The 22,539-nt window shown below is 41.2% G+C and overlaps 2 protein-coding genes across 13 annotated transcripts in view; both read right to left on the bottom strand.

The window, feature by feature from the left end:
• DYRK4 (dual specificity tyrosine phosphorylation regulated kinase 4) overlaps positions 1–13,018 on the bottom strand; it is a 76,426-nt gene extending 63,408 nt beyond the window's left edge. For 5 of the 8 annotated variants that reach the window (XM_027595114.1, XM_027595113.1, XM_027595110.1 and 2 more), the window contains exons 1-2: positions 12,883–13,018; positions 7,056–7,149 (exon numbers count right to left, since the gene is read on the bottom strand). In XM_027595114.1, coding sequence (XP_027450915.1) covers positions 7,056–7,149; positions 12,883–12,920 — 132 coding nt within the window. In that variant the 5' untranslated portion in view covers positions 12,921–13,018. Of the gene's footprint in view, positions 1–7,055; positions 7,150–12,152; positions 12,204–12,338; positions 12,485–12,882 lie in introns of those variants that run through there. The other 3 variants (XM_027595108.1, XM_027595109.1, XM_027595111.1) reach the window with 3 other exon arrangements.
• A 2,033-nt stretch (positions 13,019–15,051) lies between these two features.
• The window catches only part of RAD51AP1 (RAD51 associated protein 1), a 30,132-nt gene continuing 22,644 nt past the window's right edge, over positions 15,052–22,539 (bottom strand). Inside the window, exons 7-9 of one of the 5 annotated variants that reach the window (XM_027595099.2) lie at positions 20,335–20,499; positions 18,969–19,109; positions 15,052–16,527 (exon numbers count right to left, since the gene is read on the bottom strand). In XM_027595099.2, the coding sequence (XP_027450900.2) occupies positions 16,391–16,527; positions 18,969–19,109; positions 20,335–20,499 (443 nt within the window). In that variant the 3' untranslated portion in view covers positions 15,052–16,390. Of the gene's footprint in view, positions 16,590–18,968; positions 19,119–20,334; positions 20,500–22,539 lie in introns of all 5 variants that reach the window. The other 4 variants (XM_027595098.2, XM_027595100.2, XM_027595102.1 and 1 more) reach the window with 4 other exon arrangements.

Raw genomic sequence — 22,539 nt, forward strand, 5'->3', positions numbered from 1 at the left:
AGGGTTCTAGAGGGGAGGAGGGTAGGGGGATGGGTTGGCCTGGTGATGGGTATTAAAGAGGGCACATTCTGCATGGAGCACTGGGTGTTATGCACAAACAATGAATCACGGAACACTACATCAAAAACTAATGATGTAATATATGATGATTAACATAACAATAAAAAAATTAAAAAAAAACTCAGTGCACAGAAATCAGTGGCATTCCTATACACCAACAACAAGACAGAAGAGAGACAAATTAAGGAGTTGATCCAACTTACAATTGCACCCCAAACTATAAGATACCTAGGAATAAAGCAAAGCAAAAAGGCAAAGGATTTGTACTCAGAAAACTATAAAATACTCATGAAAGAAACTGAGGAAGACACAAAGAAATGGAAAAACATTCCATGCTCATGGATTGGAAGAACAAACATTGTGAAGATGTCAATGCTACCTAGAGTAATCTACACATTCAATGCAATCCCCATCAAAATACCAACCACTTTTTTCAAAGAAATGAAACAAATAATCCTAAAATTTGTATGGAACGAGAAGAGACCCCGAATAGCCAGAGGAATATTGAAAAAGAAAAGCAAAGCAGGCGGAATCACAATTCCGGGCTTCCAGCTCTATTACAAAGCTGTCATCATCAAGACAGTATGGTACTGGCACAAAAACAGACACATAGATCAATGGAATAGAATAGAGAGCCCAGAAATGGACCCTCAACTCTATGTTCAACTCATCTTTGACAAAGCAGGAAAGAATGTCCAATGGAAAAAAGACAGTCTCTTCAACAAATGGTGTTGGGAAAATTGGACAGCCGCATGCAGAAGAATGAAACTGGACCATTTCCTTACACCACACACAAAAATAGACTTCAAATGGTTGAAAGACCTCAACATGAGACAGGAGTCCATCAAAATCCTAAAGGAGAACACAGGCAGCAACCTCTTCGACCTCAGGCTCAGCAACTTCTTCCTAGAAACATCGCCAAAGGCAAGGGAAGCAAGGGCAAAAGTGAACTCTTGGGATTTCATCAAGATAAAAAGCTTTTGCACAGCAAAAGAAACAGTCCACAAAACCGAAAGACAACTGACAGAATCGGAGAAGATATTTGCAAATGACCTATCAGATAAAGGGCTAGTATCCAAAATCTATAAAGAACTTATCCAACTCAACACCGAAAGAACAAATAATCCAATCAAGAAATGGGCAGAAGACATGAACAGACATTTTTCCAAAGAAGACATCCAAATGGCCAACAGACACATGAAAAAGTGCTCAACATCGCTCGGCATCAGGGAAATCCAAATCAAAAGCTCAATGAGATACCACCTCACACCAGTCAGAATGGCTATGATTAATAAGTCAGGAAACGACAAATGCTGGCGGGGATGCAGAGAAAGGGGAACCCTCCTACACTGTTGGTGGGAATGCAAGCTGATGCAGCCACTCTGGAAAACAGTGTGGAGGTTCCTCAAAGAGTTGAAAATAGAGCTACCATAAGATCCAGCAATTGCACTACTGGGTATTTACCACAAAGATACAAATGTAGGGATCCGAAGGGGTACGTGCACCCCAAAGTTTATAGCAGCAATGTCCACAATAGCCAAACTGTGGAAAGAGCCAAGATGTACAACGACAGATGAATGGATAAAGAAGATGTGGTATATATACACAATAGAATATTATGCAGCCATCAAAAGGGATGAGCTCTTGCCATTTGCAACGACGTGGATGGAACTGGAGGGTGTTATGCTGAGTGAAATAAGTCAATCAGAGAAAGACATGTATCGTATGACCTCACTGATAGGAGGAATTCTTAATCTCAGGAAACAAACTGAGGGTTGCTGGAGTGGTGGGGGGTGGGAGGGATGGGGTGGCTGGGTGATAGACATTGGGTAGGGTATATGCTATGGTGAGAGGTGTGAATTGTGCAGGACTGATGAATCACGGATCTGTACTTCTGAAACAAATAATGCCATATATGTTAAGAAAAAAAAAGAAGAAGATAGCAGGAGGGGAAGAATGAAGGGGAGTAAATCGGAGGGGGAGACGAACCATGAGAGACGATGGACTCTGAAAAACAAACTGAGGGTTCTAGAGGGGAGGGGTGGGGGGATGGGTTAGCCTGGTGATGGGTATTAAAGAGGGCACGTTCTGCGTGGAGCACTTGGTTTTATGCACAAACAATGAATCATTGAACACTACATCAAAAACTAATGATGTAATGTATGGTGATTAACATAACAATAAAAAATTAAAAAATAAAATTATGAATGAAAGGCGAGAGATCACGACTAACACCAAGGAAATAGAAACAAATATTAGAAATTATTATCAACAACTATATGCCAAAAAACTGAGCCATCTGGATGAAATGGAGGCCTTCCTTAAAACCTATAAGCTGCCAAGACTGAAACAGGAAGAAATTGACAACCTGACTGGGCCAATAACCAGTAACGAGATTGAAGCAGTGATCAAAAAGCTCCCAAAAAACAAGAGTCCAGGGCCTGATGGATTCCCTGGGGAATTCTACCAAACATTCAAAGAAGAAATAATACCTATTCTCCTGAAGCTGTTTCAAAAAATAGAAACAGAAGGAAAACTTCTAAACTCATTCTATGAGGCCAGAATTACCTCAATCCCCAAACCAGGCAAAGGCCCCATCAAAAAGGAGAATTTCAGACCAATATCCCTGATGAATATGGATTCCAATATCCTCAACAAAATCCTAGCTAATAGGATCCAACAATACATTAAAAGGATCATCCCCCACGACCAAGTGGGATTTCTCCACGGGATGCAAGGGTGGTTCAACATTTGCAAATCAATCAATGTGATACAACACATTAATAAGAGGAGGGAGAAGAAACATATGGTCCTCTCAATTGATGCAGAAAAAGCATGTGACAAAATACAACATCCTTTCCTGATTAAAAGTCTTCAGAGTATAGGGATAGAGGGAACAATCCTCAAGTTCATAAAATCCTTCTATGAAAAACCCACAGCGAATATCATCCTCAATGGGGAAAAGCTGAGAGCCTTTCCCTTAAGATCAGGAACACGTCAAGGATGCCCACTCTCACCACTATTGTTCCACATCATATTAGAAGTCCTAGCAACAGCAATCAGACAACAAAAAGAAATAAAAAGTATTCAAATTGGCAAAGAGAAGTCAAACTCTCTCTTTTCACAGACGACACGATACTTTATGTGGAAAATCCAAAAGACTCCACCCCCAAATTACTAGAACTCATACAGCAATTCAGTAATGTGGCAGGATACAAAATCAATGCACAGAAATCAGCTGCTTTCTTATACACTAACAACACAACTGTAGAAAGAGAAATTAGAGAAACGATTCCACTTACAATAGCACCAAAAACCATAAAATACTTTGGAATAAACCTAACCAAAGAGGTAAAGGATCTATACCCTAGAAACTACAGAACACTTATGAAAGAAATTGAAGGAGACACAGAAAGATGGAAAAATATTCCATGCTCATTGATTGGAAGAATAAACATTGTTAAAATCTCTATGCTACCCAGAGTAATCTATACCTTCAATGCCATCCTGATCAAAATTCCAATGACATTTTTCAAAGTGCTGGAACAAACAATCCTAAAATTTGTATGGAATCAGAAAAGACCCTGAATTGCCAACGAAATGTTGAAAAAGAAAAACAAAGCTGGGGGCATCATGTTGCCCGATTTCAAGCTCTATTACAAAGCTGTGATCACCAAGACAGCGTGGTACTGGCACAAAAACAGACATATAGACCAATGGAACAGAATAGAGAACCCAGATATGGACCCTCAACTCTATGGTCAAATAATCTTTGACAAGGCAGGAAAAAATATGCAATGGAAAAAAGACAGTCTCTTCAATAAATGGTGCTGGGAAAATTGGACAGCCACATGCAGAAGAATGAAACTCGACCATTCTCTAACACCATTCCCAAAGATAAACTCAAAGTGGACGAAAGACCTCAATGTGAGACAGGAATCCATCAAAATCCTAGAGGAGAACATAGGCAGTAACCTCTTTGACATCGCTCACAGCAACTTCTTTCAAGATACATCTCCAAAAGCTAGTGAAACAAAAGCAAAAATGAACTTTTGGGACTTCATCAAGATAAAAAGCTTCTGTACAGCAAAGGAAACAGTCAACAAAACAAGGAGGAAACCCACGGAATGGGAGAAGATATTTGCAAACGACACTACAGATAAAGGGCTGGTATCCAAGATCTATAAAGAACTTTTCAAACTCAACACCCAAAAACCAAATAATCAAGTCAAAAAGTGGGCAGAAGATATGAAAAGACAGTTCTCTGAAGAAGACAGACAAATGGCTAACAGACATATGAAAAAATGTTCATCATCATTAGCCATCAGGGAAATTCAAATCAAAACCACATTGAGATACCACCTTACACCAGTTAGAATGGCAAAAATGGACAGGGAAAGAAACAACAAATGTTGGAGAGGTTGTGGAGAAAGGGGAACCCTCTCACACTGTTGGTGGGAATGCAAGTTGGTACAGCCACTTTGGAAAACAGTGTGGAGGTGCCTCAAAAATTTAAAAATAGAGCTACCCTGTGACCCAGTAATTACACTACTGGGTATTTACCCCAAAGACACAGATGTAGTGAAAAGAAGGGCCATATGCACCCCAATGTTCATAGCAGCAATGTCCGCAATAGCGAGACTGTGGAAAGAGCTGAGATGCCCTTCAACAGATGAATGGATAAAGAAGATGTGGTCCGTATATACAATGGAATATTACTCAGCCATCAGAAAGGATGAATACCCAACTTTTACATCCACATGGATGGGACTGGAGGAGATGATGCTCAGTGAAATAAGTCAAGCAGAGAAAGTCAATTATCATATGGTTTCACTTATTTGTGGATCATAAGGAACAGCATGGAGGACATTAGGAGAAGGAAGGGAAAAATGAAGGGGGGGAATCGGGGGGAGAGATGAACCATGAGAGACTATGGATTCTGAGAGACAAACAGGGTTTTAGAGGGGAGGGGGGAGGGGGGATTGGTTAGCCTGGTGATGGGCATTAAAGAGGGCACGTTCTGCATAGAGCACTGGGTGTTATGCACAAACAATGAATCATGGAAGACTACATCAAAAACTAATGATGTACAAAAGGAATGAGATCTTACCATTTGCAATGACGTGGATGGAACTGGAGGGTGTTATGCTGAGTGAAATAAGTCAATCAGAGAAAGACATGTATCATATGACCTCACTGATATGAAGAATTCTTAATCTCAGGAAAAAAACTGAGGGTTGCTGGAGTGGTGGGGGGTAGGAGGGATGGGGTGGCTGGGTGATAGACATTGGGGAGGGTATGTGCTATGGTGAGCGCTGTGAATTGTGCAAGACTGTTGAATCACAGATCTGTACTTCTGAAACAAATAATGCAATATATGTTAAGAAAAAAAAGAAGAAGATAGCAGGAGGGAAAGAATGAAGGGGAGTAAGTCAGAGGGGGAGACGAACCATGAGAGAGGATGGACTCTGAAAAACAAACTGAGGGTTCTAGAGGGGAGGGGCGTGGGGGGATGGGTTAGCCTGGTGATGGGTATTAAAGCAGGCACGTTCTGCGTGGAGCACTGGGTGTTATGCACAAACAATGAATCATGGAACACTACATCAAAAACTAATGATGTAATGTATGGTGATTAACATAACAATTAAAATATTTAAAAAAAACAAATGATGTAATGTATGGTGATTAACATAACATAATAAAAAAAGAATATGGGTTTGCATTCTGTCTGCCATGCAATGGTTTATGGCAATGGCTGGTTAACTCCACTTGAATCTGTTTTCCCATCTGTAAAATGAGGATAATAATTGTACTTGCCTCTAAAGTTCATGTGAGAGTCATCCAAACACTCAATAAAAATGAGCTCAAGGAGGTAGAAAAATATATATAAGTTGCAAAACTTGTGATGATTTTTCTTAAGTGATGACCAAGACCATCCTGTTTGCAGAATATTTTTAAATGTGAACAGAATGTTGTCTTTATTATATTATCCTGTTTTGTGATAGATTTACTCTTTTAAATATTTTATATTGATTTCTTTGTCAAAATAAATGTTTTAGGAATTAATAACTTGTTGTGCCTGTGAATCACAAAATAATGGTTTTTATTGTATTTGGTAATGGCAAGGGTAGGGCTGGGGGGCAGTGGACTTTGCATTAAGATTCATTTTCATGAGTTATAACCCTGAGGGAGAGAAGGCTAAGGTTAAATCAGGAACACTGCTTGGAGGTGACCTAAGAGTCATAATTTTAAGGAGGTGGTGTGTGATCTACAGGGAGCAGACTTTTTTCAGGACTCGGATAGGCTGTTGAACTCTGGCTCTTCCATTCAGTGACACAAGCAAGATTCAAAGTCAAACCTGAGTGCTCTGGGCTCAAGTTTGCCACAGAACTTTCAGAGCAAAGATCCAAATAATACGATCTTTCGAGTAAGGTGTAAAATCCAAACTGAGAGCATTAGATGAAAAAGTACACCTCATTTAGAAGTAATCTTGTAGATGGTGATCACAAAGTCACCACATCACACAATTACCTTTATGCTGTGGTGTTTCACTGGTTTTCGAGACTGGGTAAAAAGACACCATGTCTGTGTTAGGGGGGAAAAAAAACAACAACAACCCAAAGCACATAGACCTTTTCCGGAAGTGTTTGGAACCATTTTGGGACACCTCTGGTGTGTTTCCAGAAATACAGACCACAATACAAGATACTTAGAAGAGACGCTAGTCCAGGGCCTTCTCAAACACAAGCCACCTGTTTGATGAAGGCCTTGCAGTTCTGGAGTTCATGAAACTACACTCTGGCCCTGCAGCTAATGTCCCTCCAAGCCTGCCCAGACCTGGCTTTGCCAACCAGCCTGGTCCATCCACACCTCCAGAACTTCTCCTCACCCTGTCATCAAAGGTGCTTGGAGGACAATGGTCACTCCTAGATCCCAGGTCCCCAAATCTTCATGATGATACCTCTCTTGCCCAAATGAAATTCAAGGATCTTTACCTTCCCAGGGTTGATATTCTGTTTCTTTCTTGCTTTCAAAATTGGGAAGGATGTCAAACTGCAGTTCCTTGGTTTTTTAGCATCCATGTTAGTCCTGCAGGAGGAAGAATAAAAAGTACATTGGTAGTAGGAGCAAAATATAAGTAATGGCGCCCGCACCCAGGGATGGGAAGAATGAGGGCAGGCTTGGAGATAAAAAGTGGCAGGCCTAGGGTGCCTGGGTGGCTCAGTCGGTTAAGCATCTGCCTTCAGCTCAGGTCATGATCCCAGGGTCCTGGGATCGAGCCCCACGTGGGGCCCCTTGCTCTGTGGGGAGCCTGCTTCTCCCTCTGCCTCTGCCTCTCCCCCTGCTTGTGTACGCTCTTTCTCTCTTATAAAAATACTTTGAAAAAAAAAAGTGTCAGGCCTAAAAACAGTGGCTGAGTGTCTGCTGCTAACTCCTTTTTTTTCCCTCCTGGTGGCTGATGTCAGGAGAGGGGGTGTCTTGGCATCAGCCCTTGGGTGCTCAGGGCAAAGGGAGACGGCAGCCCAGGAAGGAAGATGAGCTAACGAGGTGGCCAGCAGTTTAGGACACCAAACAAAAAGACCCATTTCCTCTAGCTCACTGCAAAGTAAACCATTCTCTTACCACAACCACCTTTTGCTCTGAAAGATACATATATAAGCGGTTACTCGGTAGCTTAAAGCCTACAGAAAAAGAAAAGGGACAATGGATAGAAATGCTTTGCCTGGATTTCATTAGGCATTTTTTGCACCTTCTTTATTCAGAGCAGAGCTGTATGAAAAATGAACTCACTGCAAGACGAAAAACTAATTTGCATTAAGTTTATGGAATCTGGTTAAAGCGACAATTTATGTAAATGGAAGAGTCTTAAAGGATCTGACGCCACTGTTACATGCCCGTTCCATTAACAGACAGCTGCTAGAACTCTGCTTTGTGTCCCTTTGAAGATCCTTTTCAGCCTCTAACTCTAACAAGAGCCAAGGTAGCCAAGGACATCTGAACAAGGACAGAACAGGGATCAGTGCGAATGTTATTCTGGCTTCTGTAAACCACTCCATTGGTAGGTTCTTCAAGACCCTATAATAAATGGTGACAGCATCACAATTCTGAAATTATTCAGAGGACTCAGGACACGTCCCGCCCACTATTATCACAGCATAATGTTGAAAAACCAGAAATTACTTGTCTATATATAATGAGAAGTTAAAAAATATGGCACATATGTATTATAGAATATGATGTGATCACTTTAAAAAATGAAGTCTCTATGTATGCCTGTAATGTATTGAATAAAAACAGAACAATATGCATGATTCCATATTTGTTTAAGAAAAAAATAAGATGGGGGTGCCTGGGTGGCTCAGTCAGTTAAGCGTCTGCCTTCAGCTCAGGTCATGATCCCATCAAGCCCCGCGTCGGGCTTCCTGTTCAGCAGGAAACCTGCTTCTCCCTCTCCCACTCCCTCTGCTTGTGTTCCCTCTCTCGCTGTGTCTCTCTCTCTGTCAAATAAATAAATAAAATCTTTAAAAAGAAAAAAACGAGGTGGAGGTGCCTGCGTGGCTTAGTCCATTGAGATTCTGCCTTTGGCTCAGGTCATGATCTCGGGGTCCTGGGATTGAGCCTGGAGTTGAGCTCCCTGCTCAGTGGGCTCCCTGCATCTCTCCCTCTGCCCCTCCCCCTGATCGTGCTGTCTCTCTCACTCTTTCTTTTCTCTCAAACAAATAAATAAAATCTTTAAAAGAAAAAAACAAGATGTTTGCATGTCTTAATCAGGTATATTGAAGAACATAGAAAAAATAAAAATAATTACCTCCTTTGAGGGGTGGAGCTGGGGAAGGTGAGTGGGAACATGAATTTTAACACACACACACACAATATGAAAAAATCCTATGCAAGAGTAAACAAAAAGTAATAGTTGCTTCTCTTCAAATGATCATAATGTCACTTCTTTCTTCCCTTCCTTCCTTTACAAACATTTGCTAAGATAATTCTTCTGATAAACCAGACATAGCCTCTGCCCTTAAGGAGAGTTCATTATCTAGGAGGGAGACACATGGAAACAGGTCATTACAATGCACATGATCAGGGCAGTAATAGAGGCCAGTGCAACGAGCTAATGAAGCACACTGCAGGGGGCGAGGGAGCCTTCACACCTGAGCAGAGTAGAACTGTCCTTGAAGAATAAACAGACAGGCATGGAGTCAAGAGCAGATGGACAAGACAGCAACCAAATAGTAGGAAAGAGCACTGTGTTCTTCAGAAAGTGTGAGCACATGGACATTACTGTAGAGGGCTAGAGAGGTGGTTAGACTGTAAAGAAAGGGTCGCATGGTTCATTCTAGGTCTGACAAAATCAGATTTGTACTTAGGATCATCTCTCTGGCAATACCATGGAACAAGGTTCAGAGGAGCTCAAGTAGGAAGCTGTCTTGAGCATCAAGGCAAGAGAGGATGAGGACCTCAACCAAGGCCATGTGAGGACACAGTGGAAGTGGGAACTTGGGAATAATTTGGGAGACAGAACTGGTAGAATTTTGGCCATCAATTTGATATGAGGGTTGCAAAATCCAAACATGGGGTAAGAATGAATACAATTCTTCCTGCCAAGGCTCTGTATCAAATGCTCCCTCCATCTATTCCACAAGGATGTGGGAGAGAATCAAGTCCACATCATCTTTCCCAGCCAGTGGAGCTCTTTTCGTCTATTCAGCTTCTGGGGCTCCGTAGGTGAAGAGAACATGAAGACCTCAAGAAGATGCTGCGGCATCTTGGAGTCTAGTCTCAGTGCTGTCCCCAGATAGATTCTGAGCAAGTCATATGCCTTGTCTATCCTCAGTTTCCCCATTTGTAAGATGACAGGACTGGACTAGATGGCCTCTGATGTCCCTTCCAGTTCTAAGCTTCTTTGATGCTAACTTTATTAAATATTGCCAGATTGGAAAAGTTCTGTTGTGGCTTATTCCACGAGTTCACTCCTTTGGATAATTCTGTGGCCATCAAAGACTATCTTGTGCCTTTTTTTATTTCCTAAGAATGCATTCAATCTAGCTTCAATTTAATCCATGACACATAACCTATGTTCAAAGCTTCACAAATGCTACTTTTTATCCTCAAAATAGGTGGTGAACTATGAGAATGTTTTATATCTTGTTTATAACTGCTGCATGAAGGGTCAAAGATAAGAAACTCATCTCAGAGCCAGAATGAATACGGCTTTGAGAACTGAAACTAAAATTTAAAAGTTCCTCCTATTATTTTATATGGAGATTAGTTTCCCTACCTCTCCAGTTTAGACCCATCGCCTTCCTCTGGATTTCAGCCCTTTTGTGTGTGGAGATCATTTTGTCACTTGGTCAACAACTTGAGTGTTAATTATTTTAGGGGCATACATTTCATTTCATCTTGATTGTGAATCTCTTGGAGGCAAGAATGATGAGCTCGGATTTTATTTTATTCCTTACATTCCTCCTTTGGACAAGGACAATGACTTGTCTGCTGAAAGCTCTTGGTACAAATGTGCTGAGAAAGAGACATCTAAGATAGTTTAGATTAATTCATCAAAAAATTTGAGACCACCATCTGAATGCCAGAGACTGTGTTAAGCATGGGGGCCTGAGAGATAAGTAAAACAGAATCCTTGCTTTCAAGGAGAGTTCAGGGTCTGGTAGGCATGACAGAGCCATCAACAGTGGGGCCAGCCTTAACTGTATACATAGTATTTTATATTTATTGTGTTATCTATGTACACCAATCTTCAATGCCCAGTAAAGAAATATATCTTTTGAGATTTATTTCTATTGCAGTTGTCAAGTAGCTTGATCTTTATGCCCTGGAGAGCTACGTTTGGGGCAGAAATTGTGGCAGTGTAGGACTGGCAGGTACTCCCTTTGCATTTCTGTGGATAGGAGATAATGTACTTAATGTACTTAAGTTACTCTCACTGCTGCAAAGAGAACTCCTTGGCCTCTCTGCAATTATCCTTGAAACAATTCATGGTCCATGGACTCTCAGAGCTGGAAGAGGTTTTAGGGGCCATTCATCCATTTTCCCACCCCGGCAGAAGTCCTCTTTAGAGTATCCCCAGCAATCATTCAGTCTCTGCTTGAATATTCCTGTGACAGAACTCACTGTTTTTCCGGGCAACCCATTTCACCTCTGACTGCTTATACATATGGTTGGTGCTCAGCAAATGTCGGTGGGAAGAAATGATACTGAGCAACATATCCTCCACAAATACTTGCTATCCTCTGCAGAACAACAAAGAACACATCTACCCTCTCTTCTACTCCAAGAGCTCTTAAATATTCAAAACAGTGCCTTCTTGCCTCCCTGGCACCTACTCATCTCCAGGCATTCTGTAGTTTTATTTCAAGCATGTCTTCGTAGGATAGAGCATCCAGGCATGACAGAGAGAACTTGTATTGTGATTGTCCCTCTCTACTTTCTAGTTTTTTTATGACCTTGTTTTAAGTGGCTACCATTTTCTAGAGTCTAGATTATGTACTAATCAATGTTAAATCAGCCAGCGAGATCTTTACATCACTCACCTGGTCATTGTATTTCTATTAATGAAGTCTAGACCAGTATTTGCCCCTTTTAGCTGTCACAACACACTCATGTTGGATTTGGGATCAGCTAAAACCATGGACTCCCAGCACTGGGTCCTCCACAAATTTGCGAAGTATGTATTCTAGCCAAGTTCCTGACAACAGTATGGAGCTGGAGAAGGCAAAGTCAAAGAGTGGCTGGCACACCACTCGAGACTCCTTTCAGGTTTCTCATTACCCTCTTGATAAGGACTAAAACCGAGAAGGGAAGTAAAAGACATAAGTCCCAGAACTAATTAGGCACAGTCCAGGTTTGAAGGATTCCTTAAAACTCCTAGATTTTACATATTTAACACACACAGATGATTAAATCCCTCGAGCAAGACTAGCAGCAAAGGACACATTTGTCCTTTCATAGTTTGAACTTTCTATAAATGGCCTTGCACCTTTGCCAGGTCTCCATTGAATCCTGAACAGTGAAGCTTGAGTTAAGATTGTTGACAATCAGTCATTTAAAACAAGTCAGAGGGGTCACAAGTTACTTACGCCCTGAATTGGCGGATGGACGTTTCAAACGTAGCAAGTAGCACAAATCAACTACAGATTAAAAAAAAAAAAAAAAATCCAAATTTTGCATTGTTCATCCCCCTTTTAAGGAAAATATTTGCTAGGACGAGCATTACCCTAGAGTGGCAAGTACGACCCAGAGGAAAAGTGATGCTCTGGACGTACCTATGATCGATCCACACACAGCTTAAAGCTGTCTTGCTTTGGGCTCTGGTTGAGCATGGAGGCTTCAAGCAGATGGGCTGGGCCAGGATAGGCTGGTATCAGCCACATCCTAGGACATCCACGTGAGGCGTGGGGTTGTGGGCTCACTTTTGACCTCCAAAAGGACCAGCCACGCCCTGAAGATAAAGGGGGAGGAAAGTTTTGCGCCCCACGTTGTCGGGGTCAGGGCTGGAAGCAATTTCAGGAGAGGTCTTAGGAGTTTCCTAAAATCCATCTCTCCCCACCCCGCACTCAGCCGAGGTCTGCGATGCAACTTTCTGTTAGGAGCAAACTACATGGATGTCAGGTTGTGAGGATGTGGCGGTTCAGAGCACTTCCGTCCGCGCTCACACCCCGTGCCTCTCTCCTCCGACCACACTCCCCCTATTTCGCATTCTCCGCACCTCCCTTCTCCCCGCTTCCCCAGCCTTCTTCCCCCGTTGCCCCAGATGCTTCTGCCCCACCGCGGTCCCTTCCTCCCCGCTGGCGCTGAGCGCTGCCTTACTCTGTCCGGGCGCCGGCAGGTGGTGGGAAGAGCTGCATGGGGCTGGCGCACACTGCCCGGCGGCCGTTGCGGGGCGCTTGCTCCCGCCCGCACCGGCCGGGGACCACGCCCTCCTCCCGTCTCTATAGAAACTCTGGCCGCTCTTTTTGTGACTCCGGCCGCAGAAAGGACTTAGACTTTGGTTCCGTCCCAAACCACCGTTCACATCAGCATAAAGAACACCTCTCTTCCTCCCCTACTCCCATTCTCTCGCCTCAGGTAGAGTTGAAGGACATCCCAAGAATGGGGAGATTCGAGTTCACCGAACTACCCGGGCTCATGAAATTATTCCTACTTTCTCCCTCTTCCAAAAAGGTTGTGGTTCCCCGAAGCTCATGGCAAAAGTTCCAGATATAAAGTATTCATCAGATGAGCACTTTCTGAGCATTGATTCTGCACCAGGTTTTAAATGCATGAAAACTAATTAAAGTTCTAGCTAAATGACAGTAGCGGGACCTGGAGGAATATCGTCTGGTCTAAGAAGGAAACAGACATTCAAAAAAAGCTTTTAGAAAGATGAGTTGAATTTGAGTCTTCAAGGCCAAATAGGAATTAGCAACGTAAAGCAGACCGGTAAGAGCCCGTGTAAAGGCCCTGAGCTAGGGGACCACATGGTATCACGGGTGCCGGCCTGTTGGGTGCGGCAAGTCAAAAGTGCATAGGGGGCAGCATGAGACCAGGTTGAAGAAGCAGACGGGACAGCCAGATTTGAAATATCTCATGAACTAAACAGGCTAGGGTTTTTGTATGTGGATTTTAAGCAGAGCGGTGTTCATGCTCAGATTTTAGAAAACTTTCTGGCAAAATGGTATGGAGGGTAGACCAGATAGGTTAAGAATCAAGGCAAGGATGCCTGTTAATAGTGAGTGATGTTTCAGAGTAAGGGACGGCAGGTGGAAAAACAGTTCTGAGCAATTTACAAAATGAGAGAGCTCAGTGACTGGATGTGAGGGGCGGAAGTGCCCCAGGCCCTCCAATTGATAGTGGTGCCATTTACTAACAAAATCTAGGAGGGGAAACACGGAGGATAGGGAGGATATTACTGATTTACTGGTGACTTATTGCATCAGATTATCAATGAACCAGGCTCTTGCACAGAGCAAGATCTGGGCTAAAAAAATCCTGACTTGGGAGTCATTGTCACATAGGTGACCACTGGAGCTTGAAGTCACCTAAGCTTGAAAAGGGGGGGGGGGGGCAGGGGCAAAGAATGGAATCGCACAGAATAGGGCACTATGGCGGAAGAGTGGATGTAGGTGACACAAGATTGTAAGTCTGCAAAATAATGAAGAGCAGGAAGGGATATGGGGAGAAAACTAAAAAAGAATAGTGTCATGTGAGTCCAGTAAATAAAATATATTAATAGGCAGGTTATGATGAGCAGGGTAAGATTAGGTGAGAAAACTGTACACTGGATTTGACAGAAAGGTCATTAGTGCTTTCTGCAAGGCCGGTTTTAGCATAATTTAAGGTAATTTTCAGTATAAGCTATTACTTTTTTAAAAAGATTTTATTTTAGAGAGAGAGCGAGCAAGCATGAGTGGGGGAGGGGCAGAGGGAGAGAATCCCAAGCAGACTCTTGGCTGAGTGCAAGCCCAATGCAAGACCATGACCTGAGCCGAAATCAAGAGTTGGATTCTTAACCAAATGAGCCACGCAGGTGCCCCCAAACTTACTTTGAATAACACAGAGGAAACAGGTTCATTTTCATTTGAAAATGAAACAGGTTTCATTTCAAACTGGCGCCAGATGACTAATCAGTGATAGCAGTACCTAATACAGGGTAGGCTCTTAATAAATTTTTACTGTTGAACTGCAACATATAGAGCACCTTAATACCTTGTAACTGTATACATGTTTTAAGAAGGGGATGCAGTGGGGTAGGTGAGGTGGTATACAACAGTATAAAAATATACACAGGAAAAAAATGTACAATAGCAATAAGCAAATGCTCAATTTTTTTTTAAAGATTTTATTCCTTTGAGAGAGAGAGAGAGACACAGCATGAGCAGGGGGTAGGGGGAGAGGGAGAAGCAGACTCCCCACTGAGCAAGGAGCCCGACATGGAGCTTGAGCCCAGGACCCTGGGATCATGACCTGAGCCGAAGGCAGACGCTTAACTGACTGAGCCACCCGGGCGCCCCTGCAAATGCTCACTTTAATCATTTTTCTAAATTCCTTATTTTCACATTAACATAGATGTTTCTATAAACCAAGAAAAACTGAACCAATAATATTATACGTTTTAATGGTTAACATGATTTTTTAAAAGATTTTACTTATCCATTTGAGCAAGAAAGAGAGAGAGACTTTGAGGAGCAGGAGAGGAGCAGAGATGGAGGGAGAGGGAGAGGAAAGAATCTCGAGAGATTCTGTGTTCGGCACGGAGCTCAAACCCACAACCCCAAGATCATGACCTGAGCTGAAACCAAGTCAGACACTTAACCAACTGAGGCACCCAGGCGCCTCTAATGGTTAACATGATTTGAAGAATTTTTATTAAAAAGTGATCAGGAGCTGGTTGAAATTCTCACCATAAAATGTGAAATATCTACAACTATTTTTATTCATAAGAAATTCACATTAAGCTTCCTGAAAAGCTGTATTATCTAATATCATAATAGGGATGACTAAGTACTTGACAGCCACCCTCTAATCACTGGCTTCACAAAGTGATTATTCTAAGAAACAGCTCTCCCCCCCTTTATACTTACAACAAAAAGACTAACATATTTTTTTTTTGCAAAACATTCATTTAATCGTGAAATGGAGACAATCAGAAATAGATGGATGTAATGGTATGAAGGAAAAGAGCATATCAAGACTCTTCCACTTTCATTAAAGGTTTTGGCAATGAGAGCGTCATAAAATCTCATGAAATTCTATTTGCTATATAATAAACATCTACTTCTGAGTAGGAGACATATGCCATATTATAGCAACCATTTTAATGTGTAAAATAATTGTGAATTCTTACTATAAAAATATTTGGCTAAAATATGAAACATCTTTGCAGTAAAACTGACAATGCAACCTAAGTTAAGATTTCAGAAATGTCTCCTGGAAAAAATGGGCATGTTTCCTTTTGCCATATAACCTCTCAACAGTGAAAGTTAAGGTGCCATAAATTAGACAAAGCTGGAAAGCAACATCATCTTCTTAGAACAGTATGCAACGTGGACTTCTCCTTGTCAAACAGACAACCACTTAACGACGACTTATTACACACAGGAAAAAGAGAACACGTTCTTCAGAAGGAAATGACATCACAAAATAATTCTTATAAACAAACCTTTTCTTGAAGTCTTGAAGAGCTTCAGAGAACATCATCACAAAATAGGTAGAGGCAATTCACATGACCTTAAAGGATTCCTTTATATTATGATGCCCTCCTTATATAGAAACACATTTCAAATATAAACACACTTGTAAAACTCTAATTCTCTTAAACATTTGTTTACCACCACACTCAGCTGCTAGCGGCGCTTGGATGTAAAGGTTTAACTCGTGCTAATCTGGACAAGCCAAGGCGGAGACTCCGATTGGGAGACTTAACAGACACCCCTGCCGGGGGGCTCCTCCTCCTGCCGCTGCTTCCAGATACCGCTGAAAGAAAGCATAGCACTTGCTGCTGGCGGTGTTTGAAATCTCTTAACAAAGATCAACTTCTAAGACAGAAGATGCAAAAAGAAAAGCAGATACGGATTACTGTGGTATATAAGTTCTATCAAGCCATAAACAAGATCAAAAGAATGAACAGTATTAAAGGGCAGAAAAAATACAGTACTGCCTATTTTCAAACATGCTCAGAAGGCAAGTTAATGGCACCAAAACTTTAAGCACAAAAGCTGAAACAGGTGAGTTGGGAGAAAGTAACATTGGTTTTAAAGGCATGAAGAACTGCATGCAGTTATAATTTCTAAAGTAGCAGAAAAATCCAATGCATTTTTTGAAAATGCTGCAATTTTTACAAATACTCCTTGAATCTATTTTTTCAAATATTATATTATTGTAAACATGACAAATATTCTTTTTATTTATTTATACTAGTTTATTTAAGTGACATTATATGGTATTTGTCCTTCTCTGACTGGGGGTAGGAGTGGATGGGTGAAATAGATAAGGGGGATGAAAGGGTAAGACGTACAAACTTCCAGTTATGAAATAAATAAGTCACGGAGATGAAAAGTCCAGCATAGGGAATATAGTCAATAATATTGTAATAACATTGTATGGGGACAAATGGTGACTATGCTTATCATGGTGAGCACTGAGTAGTGTGTGGAACTGTTGAATCAATATGTGCCTGATATTTTACAAGATGAAGTAATTAAGAGACATTAAGTAATCATGCAGTCTCAGACTGCAATCTTTTTTTAATAATGCTTTTTATTTATATTTCAAATTTTTATTTAAATTCTAGTAACACATAATGTAATATTAGTTTCAGGAGTACAATTGAGTGACTCCTCACTTATATATAACACCCAGTGCTTCTCACAACAAATGCCCTCCTTGATGCCCAACACCCATTACTCCATCCCCCTACCCACCTCCCTTCCAGCAACCCTCAGTTTGTTCTCTATAGTTAAGAGTCTGTTATGGTTTGCCTTCCTCTCCTTTTTTTTTGCTTCCCCGATGTTCTTCTCGTTTTTTTCTTAAATTCCACATATGAGTGAGATCATATGGTATTTGTCTTTCCCTGACTTATTTTGTTTAGCATAATACTCTCTAGTTCCATCCAAATGGCAAAGTTCATTCTTTTGGATGGTTGAGTAATATTCCATTGCATATATATACCACATCTTCTTTATCCATTCATCAGTTGATGGGTATCTGGGCTCTTTCTGTAATTTGGCTATTGTGGATAGTGCTGCTATAAACATCAGGGAGCAATACAAAAATACTGACTCAGACTGAAATCTGTCTATTAATACCTAGTTATCAGGGGGTGACCACTGTGGACCAATCAAGAAATGTCAGTGAGGGCGCCTGGGTGGCTCAGTTGGTTAAGCGACTGCCTTCGGCTCAGGTCATGATCCTGGAGTCCCAGGATCGAGTCCCGCATCGGGGTCCCTGCTCGGCAAGGAGCCTGCTTCTCCCTCTGACCCTCCCCCCTCTCATGTGCTCTCTCTGTCTCTGTCTCTCTCTCTCTCATTCTCACTCTCTCAAAATAAATGAATAAATCTTTAAAAAAAAGTCATCTTAAAAAAAAAAAAAAGAAATGTCAGTGAAAAGAAGTAAACCAACCTGAGTAGATTTGAAATGACTTAGAGAAGGAGAGGGGACAAATGAGGAGAGACATACCAGAGGAAGGAAAGTGGACAGAGAGAGGCTCTGACAGAAGACGACACACATTGTGTTTAAGGAAGAAAAACAGTATCAATCTCCCTGGACTAGACGGTTCATGTGGTTGGGTGAGAGGAAGTGGATACAGGACTAGTTAGGAGGCCACAGGTGGTTTGGGCATGAAATGAACAGGCCTGGACTAGGTTTTTGGTAATGTCGAGATAAGTGAAGGTCAAAGAATTCTTAAAGGATCAGTGAGGCTTGGTTGTGGAGCAAAAACAAAGGAAGAGAAGTCAAGTCTGCGAGGGCATTTGTTAAATGCTGGAAGCCCTGTGTACAGGTCCCGAGGCTTTAGTCAGACTGTGACTCAAGTGGGTCTTGAGCAAACCAATTTCTTGCCAAAAATAAATATCAGGAATGTTAAATGTTAACACTCTTTGACACTGTAATTCCACCACTAGGAATTTGTCCTAAGAAAATAGTCAAGGATGTACCCACAGATTTCTAAAATAAGGACATTTGTGCTTATTGCAACCTTACTTATGACATTGAGAAAATAATAAACAATCTGGATGCTCAGTATAAGCATATAAGCATATAAGTATAAGGGAATGACATATGATGAATAAATGCAGCAATTACAAACCTTGGTTTTGAAGAGTATGTAATAATATGGTGTAAACACTTACAACTAGGGAAAAACATCTGCCAGTGATAATTTTCCAAGCCCCTGCCCTTGATCAATAAATATGCCATACCTGGTGGGATCCACTTAGATTTTCTGCTTTCAGCTGAAGGGCTGCATATTTGTAATGATTTCCTAGTGGCCTCTGAAGAAAGAGAAACCTTTTTTGGTGAAGGCTGAGATTCTGATTTCACAGCAGCTGGAACAGAGTCTCCTGAAGTCACTTAAAAAAAAAAAAATACACACACACACACACACACACAGAGAGAGAGAGAGAGAGAGAGAGAGAGAAAGTAATGAGCACTGGGTGTTATATACAACTGATGAATCAACTTACATAATCTTATAAAAATTAAAAAGGCAATATCATAAATTTGGAAAACTCTTATTATACACAAACATTCACTGAGAGCCTAAGAATAGCCATTTTTATGAGCATTTGTAGGCAAGGCAGTGTGGTAAGCATTCCACATACACTATCTTTAACTCTCAGAGCAACTCTGATACAGATATTGCTATCCCCACTATCAGATAAGGAAACAGGCTAAGTAATCTGCCTAAAGTCTAATAGCTGCTAAGTACCTCAGCCAGGATTAGGAACCAGGTCCAAAGTCTATATCTGTAGCCATTACATAAAAGTGTCTCATCAGTACATGTCAATGAGACAATATATTAGGCTCTAGGGTTACAAAGAGTATAGCTCATGGATCTTGTTCCCAAGGAACTTAGACTCTAATAGAGTTCAGTCACTAGACTAGTAAAAAGCTCAGGTCGTGACCTCAGGGTCCTGGAGTCAAACCCTGCGTCCGGCTCCCTGCTCAGCAGGGAGCCTGCTTCTCCCTCTCCCTCTGCTGCTCCCCCAGCTTGTGCTCTCGCTCTCTCAAATAAATGAAATCTTTAAAAAAAAAAAAAAAAAAAGAAGGAAAGGAAGGAAGGAAAACCAAAGAAGCCCAAAACATGTGGCAAAGAGGGATCTCAAATCAAAGACTAAGTCAAGACTGAAAGCAAGAAATGAGAATCATGCAAACTTCCCTGTTTGCTACCTGGAAAAAATGTGGTCCAGTGGCTGGAGCTTGGGCTCTAAATGGACAAACATGGGTGCAAATTCCAGCAGCTCACATAATTAGTTGGAAGAATTCCAACAAATTCTTTAACCTGAGCCTCAGTTTTCTCACCGTAAAATGCAGGTGACCCTAGCCATCTCGGAGGGGGACCGTCAGTGCTGCAGGAGGGTAATTCTAGTAAAAGCTCCACAGACAGTGGGGCTCAGAACTCTCGGCTGCTTTTCTCCCTTCCCCACCACCCCTTTCCTTCTGTGTATCTTAGCTAGAAGTGAACACTGGCAAAATGTTAAGGAGAACAAAGGCAGAGAGAAGAAAAACATTAAATAAACCAAATACATTCCCTTTATAAAATTAAGTGTTTTGGACTAGGCTTACCCAAAGTATCACATTTGGATTTAGGTTTCTTCTCCTTCTTTTCAACTGGGGATTTTACCCTCACTTCTTTCTTCTTAATTTCTTTCACTTTATTTTTTCCCTTAGTGAAGCCTTCATCATTGTCTTCACTCTCATTAAAATCAGAGTCATCCTCAGACTCTTCATCTAAAACAGAGGATTACATACTTGATCTCTGTTCTAAAAAGTGAGGCTTCCATGTATACCTGAAACTAATATAACATTGTATGTCAATTTACTTCAATTTTTAAACAAAGTGAGGTCTATTGCCTCGACTTTACAGCCTTTGCACTCAATTCTTGGGCACCTCGTGCTATGCTATACCACCACAGGACTGACAGCATGGTTGCCTGGGTTTGAATCCTGGCCCCTCTGCTTACACTTTGTGTGACCTCAGACAGGCCGCTCACCTCACCGTGCTTAAGTTTCCTATGTATAAAATGAAGATCGTCATAAAGCCTACATGAGAGGGTTGTTGTGCAGATTAAATGAGTTAATATAGGTAAAGCATTTAGAATAACATGTGGCAAACAGCAAGCAAAACAGAACTGTTTGCTCTTACTATTATCATTATAATTTCCCATCAGTAATCTTTACTTCCAATTTTTCCAATTTAACTTAGTAACTTTTTAAAGTACGGCATAATATTATCAACTCCTTCAAAACAAGGACCTTGATGGTAATAACAGTATACTTTCCTTTAATCAAACAAACTTCAACATTCTAGAATAGAAACCCATTAGGAATCGAGAAGAGACTAACCATACCACAACATATTAACTGATAATCCTACGTATGATTTCATTTGGGACACACCTTTCATTTCCCACAAGCTCTTCTCTGTATTATATGGGATGATACAAGCTAGTGGGGTGATATGTTAAGTAGCTACGGCTGCTCTGGAAATCAACATATTTCACACAGTTGGAACAAATAATCCTAAAATTTGTACGGAACCAGAAAAGACCCCGAATAACCAAAGGAATATTGAAAAAGAAAACCAAAGCTGGTGGCATCACAATTCCAGACTTCCAGCTCTATTACAAAGCTGTCATCATCAAGACAGTATGGTACTGGCACAAAAACAGACGCACAGATCAGTGGAACAGAACAGAGACCCCAGAAATGGACGCTCAACTCTATGGTCAACTAATCTTCAACAAAGGAGGAAAGAATAACCAATGGAAAAAAGACAGTCTCTTCAACAAATAGTGTTGGGAAAACTAGAGAGCAACATGCAGAAGAATGAAACTGGACCATTTTCTTACACCATACACAACAATAGACTCAAAATGGATGGAAGACCTAAATGTGAGACAGGAATCTATCAAAATCCTAGACGAGAACACAGGCAGCAACCTCTGTGACCTCGGCCACAGCAAATTCTTGCTAGACACATCTCCAAAGGCAAGGGAAACAAAAGCAAAAATGAACTATTGGCACTTCATCAAGATAAAAAGTTTCTGCACAGCAAAGGAAACAGTCAACAAAACAAAGAGGCAACTCACAGATGGGAGAAGATATTTGCAAATATCTTTTCAGATAAAAGGCTAATATCCAAGATCTATAAAGAACTTAGTAAATACCGAAAAAACAAATAATCCAGTCAAGAAATGGGCAGAAGGCATGAACAGACACTTCTCCAAAGAAGACACACAAATAGCCAACAGACACATGAAAAAATGCTCACCACCATTCATCATCAGGGAAATACAAATCAAAACCTCAATCAGAACGGCTAAAATTAACAAGTCAGGAAACAACAAATGTTGGCAAGGATGCAGAGAAAAGGGAACTCTCTTACACTCCTGGTGGGAATGCAAGCTGGTACAGCCACTCTGGAAAACAGTATAGAGGTTCCCCAGGTAGTGCACTATTAGGTATTTATCCAAAGGATACAAACATAGTGATCTGAAGGGGTACCTGCATCCCAATGTTTATGGCAGCAATGTCCACAATGGCCAAACTATGGAAAGAGCCAAGATGTCCATTGACAGATGAATGGATAAAGAAGATGTGGACTATTACTCAGCCATCAAAAAAAAAAGAAATCTTGCCATTTGCAACAACGTGGATGGAACTAGAGGGTATTAAGCTAAGCAAAATAAGTCAATCAGAGAAAGACAATTATCATATGGTGTTACTCATATGTGGAATTTAAGAAACAAAAAAACAGAGGCTCATAGA

This window comes from Zalophus californianus, chromosome 9 (assembly GCF_009762305.2).
Source record: "Zalophus californianus isolate mZalCal1 chromosome 9, mZalCal1.pri.v2, whole genome shotgun sequence".
NCBI classification, from domain to species: domain Eukaryota; kingdom Metazoa; phylum Chordata; class Mammalia; order Carnivora; family Otariidae; genus Zalophus; species Zalophus californianus.